We start from the raw sequence: 12441 nt of genomic DNA on the forward strand, positions 1-12441 counted from the left end.
TATACTGATTTTTATTAACACTCCAGTGGTCGCGTGGATCACAACAGTGATCCAGCCGTTTCCTCTTAATTACTCCTCTCTATTGGTACGACTGTTGAACTTGAACCTCTGTGTATCTTCCCCTCACCCCATCCCTTCTCTGACAGACAGTAGACTATTACATTCGCTTATGGCTGTTGTGTTATAAAGCACACCATTCTCGTGGATCACAACTGTGATCCGCCTGACCACTAGTGTGACTTATTTTGACTTTGTTAGTTTTGTTATTACGGTGTTTAATCTCAATTCCTGTGAATGTATCTACTTCGTTCATTATTCATTATTGATCAGTAATGCCGCCGGTGATTAGTTGATAGTCGGTGGAATCATTTAATTACAAGTAACAACTCTCATCAGTTCAAATCTCCACTTATTGTTAAGGACACATCCTGTCAACAGACACGGTACGTCAAGAACATGATATGATATAGGGGTCACATAAACCCCGGTATGTAATCCTCTTTACCAAAAAGAAGATCCATTTTAGTTTTGGACATTTTTCAAATTAGATAGATTAGGACCAAAAAAAAAAACCTTAACTGTATTAACTTATGTTACCTGTCTTTAGAGTTCATTAATGTTTGTATATATTGTATATATTGGTATGTTTATATTGGTTAAAAAGGTCCGAAACCTTGACCTAAAGGTTGTATACAGTGAGAAGATGCCCAAAATAATGGGTGAAACATGCACCTGACCTAAATAAGTCTACATAAAATCATGTAGATAATAACCACATTAAACGTGGAAAGTATTGAATAGGTGTTTTTTTATTAAATTATCCTTGATATCTATGCCTAACGGAATCATTTAAGTCTTGGCATTATACTAAAAATTTGTCATGAAGCCGTCACTGAAACATACTAAGGAACTGACATTTTTGAAGAATTCAATTAAATATTTATTTTTTTTGTTGCTGTAAATTTATGTAAATTTTTATGTTTTATTTCTGGTGAAAATTTGTGAGTTTAAAGAATTTTCAGGACTCTCTGCAGAGACAATTATTTATTTAATCATTGAGTGTTAAAAGAAAAGACATTGATTTTTGTAGTGGAGATCTACAGAAGTATACATGTTGTAACCCATTTTTTTTTGTATCACCCTGTAGTTGCCAGTGGAGGCTTCGATCACGAAATCGCTGAGTTTCGCAATTGAAACCTCTAGAATAAATTTCCCACATTACCATATATGGTGCTTAATGTGATTGGCAAAAATAACAATAAATTGTATTGGTGAAACTTTGGGTCGAATCATAGGTAGCTTCCCTGATTGGCTGTTTGAGTATTTCTCAATTTCCGGCCTTTTGGCTCCTTAGCAGGAGCAAGGCTCTGTTCAGCGTCTTTGGTTTTCGTACGTCTTAACGATCGGACACACCTTGTAAGGTGGTCCGCTTAGCGGCTCCAGCCATCCCGGTGTAAGCATGTTTTCTTTTCTCAAATGTTGAATTAATATGTAAATTCATTTGTTTGGAGTTTACCTTAGACCCTGATTTTCACCGTTTGGTTTTGTAATGCTTTAGTTCGTCAGCTAGGCATATCCTTTGTTTTGGAGGCAATTCCTTTTATTAACCTTTTGTGTAAATGTAAACTTAAATTTTTCATTTGAGTTGCCTCCAGTAATTCCGCGTCAGTTTAGTGTACACCTGTTGGGGTATGCGTCCCTCACTGATGTGTATTAGGAGAGGACTGCACCTCTAAAGGCCTCTGCACTAAATTTAATTTCGCCTTGTAAGATGGTTGTAATTATGTCATATTCCCTGTTAAATTTTCCTTGTAAATTTCAACGTCAAAGTTATGCTCACCTATTTAAATGTAATTGTAATATTGTGTAGATATTTACTTTTCTGAAGAACCACAGATAGGAACCTCATGGTTCGATTTAACCTTTTTTCTTAATTGATGATGTTATCCTTCTAATTGATGCTTTTATACCTTGTTAAAATTCAATGTGTTGAGTAAATTAGACTAAACGGAAATGCTCTCACGCTTCTTTCCCTACAACGTCACGTAAGATCTCGCCCTCTGTAAGGTTTCCCGGCCTGCTTCCCATATATCCTTTCTCTAGTTGTCATGTTGATAACCCTGCGTAGCCGCGTGTGTGTTGTTGAAATTTAAGATGTTTTTCCCGGTGTATCATCGGCTGACGTTATTCTTTCAGGTTTGTTATTTTGGATCATTAAATCATTACGTGTTTTATATGTAACTTATATCATGTGCTCTCTTCTGCATAAGGGAGGGGGGGGGGGTTACAAATAAGTATAAAATGGATGACTACAAGGATATAAATCTATGGCTGAATGCACCAGACAGTGAAGAAGACAAAATGAGCAAAATGGGCTGCTGCCACATTTGTGGACATGTGCAAAAGCAGACAACCAGAAAAACCTGCCATTTATGCACCAATTGAGTTTGTTCTGACCACCAGTGATCTGTATGTGACACATGTCATGAAAAAGATAATCTTGTGTAAATATTTTTCTGAACACAAGACTGCAAGCGAAGTGTAACATTTTCTCTGAATTTCCTGTAACATCAGACTTTAGGAATATAATATTCTTGGTGTAATACAATTATCTCACCTTTTGTTGCTTAGTTAGCATCATCTGTTTATGATGAACACTTTCAGACTGTGTCAACATAGACCTAATGTTAAGACACTACAAAAAGAACGTTATGGAAGGAGTGTATTAGAAAAATCACAATGTAAAGGTGCATACACATTTGCAAACACATTGTGGGCCGAGCGGCTCATGAGCCGCTGACACTAGCATACTCGGAAGTGTAGACGGTGCGGGCATTCGTTGAGCTGCTTGGTTTTGAGCTGACTGAGTCGGTTTTCTAGGCGAGCACAAAGGGATGCTTGTGCTCAAGAGTGGACGGCAAAGGAACGTGCTCACAAGTGTGTACATGACCAAAGAGCATCCTGCAAGCATGGCGACCTGGTCGGATGAAGATTTGCTTACGCTAATACACACTTGTCGGACACATTCTTTTTTACGGGACCCAAAAGATGGGGATCACTTTTTACAAAATGTGAAAGAGGATGCATGGTGGGATATTGGTACAAGAATGGGACGAACCCGCAGATGAATGTTAGAAAAAAAATTTCTTTGTTGGGGTCACACCAGAGAGAAAGGATCAAAAAATCCCTGAAAGAAAAAGTGAAAAAAGATAATTATAGAGAATTACTATACGGAAAAAAAAATGTCCACTTTATGTGAAAAACTTGAACGTGGTTCAAAAATATATGAGTTAAACAATAATTTTACAATTGGTTAAAAATTTAAGGAAAATAAGAAGTACGAACCTGTCTTGAGCAGAAACCGGAGAGGGAAGGTAGGTTTCCTGTCTTGAAATATTGTGACCTATTCTGCTCAGTAAATTATCAAAATCAGTAGGTGACATCCCGGTAAAAGTTTTATATTGACCACTAATGCTATGAAATTTCATGTCCAACATTAATTCGGACCCACTCCGTTTCTTGTACAGCTCAGTGCGCCAATACCAACGGGGTTTTTAAAATTTATTTGTGCTTTTGCTTTCTTCAATGGGCTATAATCACAGCTGCGCCACTGGGTACCATCACAGCAAGCAGTGTTCCTTGCTCAGAAGTAAACTTTTGATAGAAACAAGACATGGACCGATCCTGCTTACGTACAAACGACTCAAGCAGTGCTTGCGAGCTGTTCGAACATTTTAGTTCACCACAAGCGGCTAATGAGCCGCTTGGCTCACAATGTGCTCGCAAGTGTGTACACACCTTAAGGTAACTTTTCAGCTATTTCATGTAAATGTATGTATTATACATTGGCAGGGTTGTGCTAGATTAATGAACGTTGGTAGGCGTGTTTATACACCTGAAAGATGACGGTGATTCAAATTTAGCACAAATCGCATCAGCGTGGCGCTAGTAGTGGCCCCATGATGTTGACATCAGGTTTTCTATAAATGGGGCTCTACTGTGCAAGAGCGTTAGTTACCTGTGACTGTAAGTGAGTCGAGTGCCTTTACGATGACGGAGAGCTCACAGCTTACTGCGGTTGAACGAGGCCACATAATAGAGCAACAGGAAGGTAGGCTTTCCTTCCGTGCTATTGCAGAATGACTGGGCAGGAATGTCTCCAGTGTGAATGCGTGCTAGCAGCAGTGGTTACGAGAAGGTATGTTCACAAGATGACCGAACTCCGGACATCCCTGTGGCAACACCGTGAGGGAGGACCGCCGTATTCGGTGTATGGCTGTGGCGCAGTGGACTGCGTCAGCAGCAGCAATTCGAGCGGCAGTTGGCACCACAGTGACGCAACAAACTGTTCATAATCGGTTACTTGAAGGACAACTCCGAGCCGGACGTCCTGCGGCGTGCATTCCATTTACCCCAAACACCGCTGCGTGCGACTTCAGTGGTGGCAAGCAATAGCTCAATGGAGGACACAGTGAAGGTCCGTTGCATTTTCTGATGAAAGCCGGTTCTGCCTTGGTGCCAGTGATGGCCGTGTGTTGGTTAGAAGGAGGCCAGGTGAGCGCCTGCATTCCACCTGTCTGCGGTGTTGACACACTGGACCTACACTGGGAGTTTTGGTCTGGGGAGCAATTTCCTATGACAGCAGGAGCCCTCTCGTGGTTATCACATGCATCCTGACTGCAGATATGTATGTTCATCTGCTGACTCGACCTGTTGTGCTGCCATTCATAGGGTGTTTTCCAACAAGATAATGCATGCCCCCATGCCGCTGTTGTAACCCAACGTGCTCTACAGAGTGATGACATGTTGCCTTGACCTGCTCAATCCCCCAATCTGTCCCCAATCAAGGACGTATGGGACATCATTGGATGACAACTCCAGCGTCATCCACAACCAGCATTAACTGTCCCTGTATTGACTGACCAAGTGCAACAGACATGGAACTCCATCCCACAAGCTGACATCCAGCACCTGTACGACACAATGCATGCACGTTCGCATGCCTGCATTCAACAGTCAGGCGATTACACCGGTCATTAATGGACCAGCATGGCAAATTTGCGATGGCTTTACCAGTGCGGATATTAACCTGTAGTCTAGTACCTCTAATCAATTAAATATGTTACCTCGACAAATATATTGCCAAAATTTCCGTATTCTACATTCCTTATATCATGGTGTTTGGATTTTTTTTTTTCTGCCAGAATATATTTCAGAATGCATAATTCATTGAATAAGTAGCATAAAATAGTCTCAAAGTACAAAATAAGTATGGATCACAATAGTGATCCACGCAACCAATGGCATGATATTTTTTCGTGTGACCACTGGAGTGTTAACAAAAATATGGCCTGGTGTAACCAGAATACCCGGCTTAATAATGTGAGGGTTATCAGCAACACATACTTTTGTTTTTTGCTGGTGGCTTTAGGTCGCAACGAGACAGATAGATCTTATGGTGACAGTGGGATAGGAAAGGCCTAGGAGTTGGAAGGAAGTGGCTGTGGCCTTAGTTAAGGTACACCCCAGCATACCACATACATGAAACACAATGTATATGTATGTTACAACTATGAAAGAAAAAAAAACCTCAATTCAATAGATTGTAATACATAGTGTAATTATGAAACATATTTCATCAATAATAATTTTTACACACTGGAATGTTTCATGTGGTTTCTAGATTATGATGAGCATCATAACTTACCATGTTCTTCACTTAAGACCTTGGCATGATTCTTCAGATAGCGTTGTAATTCCCCATTGTGGCAGAGTTCTAGAACTAGGTACACATAATTTACATCTTCAAAAAATGTGTACAGTTCTAATATTGAGGGATGTTTTAAGCGTGAGTGAATAGCAACTTCTTGGCGGACTCTTTCCACCATACCCGCCGCTTGCATCAATTTCTTATCAATCTGAAAGTATTAAAAGAAAGCTTAAGTACATAAGCTCAATAGCAGAAGGATAAAAAATAATTTCTCCCTTTTTTTAATACTTAACTGGAGTACATGATTCCTTGATATAAGAATTTATCAAAAAAGAAGAAAAATTCTAAAAATTTGTGGCCAATTTGAGTTGTGATAGTACATATATCACACCCTCGCTCTGTATTCAGAAGTAAGATATTATTGTCATTATTCATACTATTATTATCATTATTATTTCATTTGTATATTTATTCTTAATATTATAGACATGATATTATATAGGCTTTTGGGCTTGTGCCGTGTCGAGAAAATAAGGTGAAATTCTTAACGTTTCGCAGAAAACTGTGCTCTGCGTCCTCAGAAGAATTCTCGACTGTCCACGAGAATGACTTCTTAAACAACGACACTTTTGAATTTGGAACATTATAATAGAAGTAGAAGTGGAAATGGTACGTTCATTCACCACCAGATGGCCCCCAGGACGTGGCAAAACGCTAGCGTTCAAAGCGGAAGCTGACCGAACTATCACAATCAGACTAAGCGGTTCACATAACGTGTTTGCGTAACATATGACAGGTGTAAGACATAGAAGGAACTTAGAGATGATTCTGAACTGACCATTCTCTCAGCTGATAAGGGTAATGCGACAGTGATTATGGACACTGACGAGTATAAGAATAAGATATCGGCTATATTGTCAGAGCCTGTCTACAGACTGAGCTCATGTGACCCCACCACTCGTGTGTCCAACGCCACCGCGAATCTCTTAAGGCTATCATCAATTCCAAAAGAGGAGGCTAAACATCTGTCCCCGGGGGATGCAACACCACCTAGATTATATGGACTGGCTAATATCCATACGAAAGATGTTCCCCTCAGACCTATTGTTAGTGGGATAGGTTCTCCTACGTATACTATGGCTAAATACCTAAGCAAATTGCTTCAGCCACACATAGGACGTACTGAATCATACGTCAGGGACTCTTGGTATTTCGTCAACAAGCTGTCAACCATAACCCTTCAATCTAATACACTTTTGGTGAGTTTCGATGTGGAGTCCTTGTTCACTAAAGTGCCAATTGACTCGGTTATGTCTCTCATTGAAAATCTGTTCCCTGAAGACATTACTAAGCTATTTTACCACTGCATGACGTCCAGCTATTTCTTGTGGGGTGGGAATTTTTACAAACAGATGGACAGAGTGGCTATGGGAAGTCCACTTTTGCCTGTAGTGGCTAATCTCTTTATGGAGCATTTTGAGGAGGAGGCTATTGCTTCGGCGCCCGTCAAGCCTATGATATGGTGGAGGTATGTTGATGATGTATTTGTGATCTGGACAGAAGGTCCTGAGAAACTTCACCTATTTCTAGACCACCTAAATCAGCAACATCCATCAATAAAATTCACTATGGAGATGGAGTCGGACGGATGCCTTCCTTTCTTGGATGTTCTAGTAAGAAAGAAACCAGACGGCTCCTTAGGACATACCGTCTATCGTAAGCCTACCCACACAAATTGCTATCTTCATGCAGATTCTCACCACCATCCAGCACAAAAACAAGGCATCCTCACGACACTGGCCAAGAGGGCGAGACGAATTTGTGAGCCATCACATATCCAGATGGAGATGGACACTCTCAAAGTCGCATTTAAGGGTAATGGTTACAGCGATTTGCAAATTCATGGAGCCCTGCATCCCAGAGAAATGACCAAGCAAATCTCACAGAAGAAAGAAGTGAAGGGAACTGCCTACTTGCCTTACATTCACAACACCACAGATCGAATTGCCAAGGTCCTCCACAAACACAATATAAAAACCGTGTTTGGCACCACCACTAAAATTGCTCACAGTCTGAGTAAAACCAAAGACAAATTGTCCCCACTTTTACATCCTGGGGTATACGAAATTCCCTGTACGTGCGGCAAAGTATACATCGGCCAAACATGCCGGTCCATTGGTACCCGTATCAAAGAACATGAACGTAATATTCGTCTCAACCAACCTGACAAATCGGCAATAGCTGAGCATGCTCTATCGTCGGGTCATGATGTCATGTTCCAAGATGCTCGAGCTCTTACCCACACTAGACACTACAGGTCCAGGATTATACGGGAAGCTGTGGAAATACGTAGAAATCCTAACAATTTCAACAGGGACACCGGCTATCAATTAAGTAATACCTGGTTGCCAGCCATTAAGAATTTACATAGGTAGTTCCCTTCCCCACCCCTTCACTATTGTTATTTCGTCTCGGTGTTTTTTCCAAATTCGCACGTTCCTCGTCGCCAGATGTTTCATTCCAGGCTTATGTCTATGTCTTACACCTGTCATATGTTACGCAAACACGTTATGTGAACCGATTAGTCTGATTGTGATAGTTCGGTCAGCTTCCGCTTCGAACGCTAGCGTTGTGCCACGTCCTGGGGGCCATCTGGTGGTGAATAAATGTACCATTTCCACTTTTACTTCTATTATAACATTCCAAATTCAAAAGTGTCATTGTTTAAGAAGCCATTCTCGTGGACAGTCGAGAATTCATCTGAGGACGCAGAGCACAGTTTTCTGCAAAAGTCAAGAATTTCACCTTATTTTCTAGACACGGCACAAGCCCAAAAGCCTATACAATATCATGTCTACAAGTACGGGCCGTGAAAGCATTAATGGCAACCTTAATATTTTAAGCTGGAAGTTCTCCATATGTGATATGAGTAATTTGTTTTGAAATAGTCGATGGGAAAACAGTGCTATTTAAAACTTGGAAAGTGTGCGAGTCATACGGGCAGCCCAGAGTTCGATGTTGCGACCTGGTTGTTATTGTCACTGGATCCAGAAGAGGTTCGGGATGTGGGCTCAGTATGGCAAGAAGATCTTCCACTCATGATTGGATGGCCAGGATCAATCTCGATGTGGCATGAGAAAGTAGGGGGAAGCTGAGGTCTATTTAGGCATGTGAGAAAACAGCGGAGACTTGGCTGAAGATGATGCTTGTTGTTTAAAGGGGCCGAACATCAACGTTATCGGCCCCTAATGGTATGAAATGAGATGAAATGTAATGACAAAGTCCAAAATCCTTCACTGACCAGAATTCAAAACATGAGGATGAAGAATGAATGGATGGATATGAATTTAAAACAATCAGTGGATCTGACCGGTGATGCCTCACATTCACAGAAACTGACTAAAACAATAGTATTACTGACCAGGGGACTGATTCTGAAGCACAATACTGAATCGATGATGCTTGCAGGCTAAAAAGGTCCAAAATCCAAGTCATCGACCCCTCATAATGGTACTTATCGCTAGGCAAGTAGAACCATGGTATTTGTCATGGTGCAGTACTAATCAAAAGTACCGTAGCGTAGACTTGCGGTATTCCACACATTATGGTACTACTCACAGGTAATGAAATTCGCACATGTAAAACAGACGTATGGTGTTTCACACATTGCGGCGCCATTTTAGGCAACGCAAAACTATGGTGTTCATCACATAAGTGTACTAACCACAAGGACTCATACTATCCTGTGGTGTTCCTCATATAGTGGGTAATAATCATAGGTAAGCCAGAACCATGGTGTCGCACATATAGTGGTACTAATCACAGGTACTGTAAAAGCCGACAGTGCACTCTAAGTGGGGGGCTGCCCGCACGGTGTTCCTGCGTGCTACTAATCACAATCAGATTTGGTACCTAACATAGCGGTACTACGCACAAGTAAAAGCAACCCATGGTGTTCCCCGCGTGGTGGTACTAATCACAAGTAGTTTCACGGTTTTAATACAATCATCAAGGGTTATAAATTTCATTTTTGAGTGATCCGCATTGAACTGAGATTACATATAATTTATTCTTATAAAATTGTTTCACCTATTCAATACATTCATTTTGCAACAAATATATTTACATTACATTAAGTCACTTGGAACTAGTTTCGACCCTACTCAGGGTCATCATCAGCCATAATCAAATAAATACATATTTTAGTCAAAACATCCTAAAACAATATGTATTCTATTAATGAACAGCATAAAACTGATGATATGAATTGAATGAATAATTATACTACGTGCCATGATGAGTAGTTGAATTGGACCAAGCGCTATGGTTCTGGGTACGTTACAGATGTTACAATGTTGTTATATAGCAATAAATGTACACATTAGGATAAAAGTGCCTAAAGTAATTACAATAAATTATGCTAAAATCTCGAAGTACAAATAGTATACAAGTGGTTCCCTCTAGTAAAATCTGTAGGTATTACAATCTATGTTCTGCTTCAACTAGTGGACATGTGTCATTGGGTAGAATTTAACTCTTAGTACAGAAAGGTCTTCCATTAGAGTCCTAATAATGTTGATATGGCTTGCAAGGATTAAGTAATGGAATTGTGCGGAGTAATATGAACATGTCAATTGAATATCTTCTAAGATTGCAAATACACACTACGCGTAGTGGTTTGAATAGATGGAAGTCTCAGTCCATTGCAAAACAATTAGGACCTATTGAAATAAAAGAAAACCAGAATTAACGCAAAGTTTGGAAAAAGAAGAAGGGATGAAAAAATAGGTGAAGGATACTCACCTTGCGAGGCAGTATGTGAAGCGTAGCTAGCAGTGTGCAACTGGTGTATGAAAATGTGTGAGGAATGAAATTGTGCGGGAGCAGGCGGGGAAGTGGCGGGGACAAGTGGGTTGGACAGGGTGGATGTGGCGTGGGAAGGGAGGGAAGATTCTTTTTGCTAGTGGCTTTACGTCGCACCGACACAGATAGGTCTTATATAATAGAGTTTGAGGGATGTTCCACCATTCAATTCATTGTAAAATATATTAAATTTATTGGGCGAAGACCGGTTTCGACTCCCTAGGAGTCATCATCAGTTCTTGTTGAATATCAAATCAAGAGGAATCTGATCACAATCATCATTAGGATTGCCTACATACAACTCGATTGGTTGACATAAGACTTCATAATAAAAAAATTATACACATAACGCCAATTGCCTAAAAACACATCAATGGGTTGCAAAAACATACACCTTGAATTGTAACATACACATGGTATGCAATACTTGGAACTTAAAAAGTTCTTAGTTCTGGTTTAAACAGTCGTGTGTTCATGGAACATGGAACACGGAACACTGGAAACATATGCACTGGTTGAAAATATATACAAATCTACACGAAACACATATGACATGAAACACATGGAGCTTTAAGAATGTTCTTGGACACACTGAAATGAAATGCACACAAAGACATAAACTACTGGCACTTAAAAAGTTTTTGGTTCTGATTTAAAAAACTGTCGTGTGTTCGTAGAACATGGAATAGACTTGTTGGTCTTGTTTCAATCTATTGGAGACAGATGCACTAGTTGAAAAATATACACACTGAAACAAGAACAACAAGTCTATTCTGTGTTCCACGAACATACGACAGAGTCCGAGTGTCTGCTGATAGTTAAATCTAGAAAGTTTATTTTGTTTTCTATTTCAGTTTCTAGTGTGAATTTAATGTGAGGATCAATATTGTTGAGTCTAAGGAGGGTGGTAGTGGCGTTAACTGATTTTTCGTCCATGATTACGAATACATCGTCAACATACCTAGCCCAGAAGTGGATGTTGTTGAATTTATTGTCAATTTTATTGTATTCGAGGAAATCTAGGTAAATTTCTGCTAAAATACCCGAGGCCAGCGACCCCATGGCCAAACCATCCTGTTGGTATGTGATACCATCAAAAGTAAAAAAGTTATTGTTAACGACTAGATTTAAAACTGTTATGAAATCTTGTATCTCTAATTTACTCAAGAGACTGCATTTGTTTAAGTTATTCTCATTTATCGGAATTAGTTTGGATACTTGTATGCTTGGGTACATATTCACAATGTCCAAGGAATGAATGGTGTAATAAGGTTGAACGTTGAACTTATTTAACTTGTCTATTAGCTCAGATGTATTTTTAATAGATTTTTTTGGATAAAAATTGATAGTTTTTTCCTTAAAAACTTTGGATAAACTGTGACATTTTGTACAAGGGACTTGGTCTGTAATTAATGATTGGGCGAATGGGAACGCCGGCCTAAACAAGACTTTCCCATTCGCCCAATTCAACAACATCCACATCTGGGCTATTTATGTTGACGTATTCGTAATCATGGACGAAAAATCAGTTAACATCACTACCACCCTCCTTAGACTCAACACAATCGATCCACACATTAAATTCACACTCCGTCACCATAAGACCTATCTGTGTTGGTGCAACGTAAAGCCAGTAGCAAAAAAACAAACAAACAAAAAACCAAAAAACAAAAACAAACAAAAAACACTAGAAACTGAAATAAACCACAAAATAAACTTTCTAGATTTAACTATCACCAGACACTCAGATTCTTTAACTTATAAAATAATCAGGAAACCAACTCAAACCGCTTCCACTATTCGCCAAGACTCAAAGCACCCTCAGTCCCATAAACGAGCAACATACAACAGCTTAGTTCACCGGTCTT

General features: G+C 39.8%; 1 protein-coding gene across 1 annotated transcript in view; it reads right to left on the minus strand.

The window, feature by feature from the left end:
• The window catches only part of SAK (Sak kinase), a 319404-nt gene that overhangs the window by 232611 nt on the left and 74352 nt on the right, over positions 1–12441 (minus strand). Inside the window, exon 3 of the mRNA XM_067139778.2 lies at positions 5708–5918. Within this exon, the coding sequence (XP_066995879.2) occupies positions 5708–5918 (211 nt within the window). The remainder of the gene's footprint in view (positions 1–5707; positions 5919–12441) is intronic.

Source organism: Anabrus simplex, chromosome 2 (genome assembly GCF_040414725.1).
Source record: "Anabrus simplex isolate iqAnaSimp1 chromosome 2, ASM4041472v1, whole genome shotgun sequence".
Taxonomy (NCBI): Eukaryota; Metazoa; Arthropoda; class Insecta; order Orthoptera; family Tettigoniidae; genus Anabrus; species Anabrus simplex.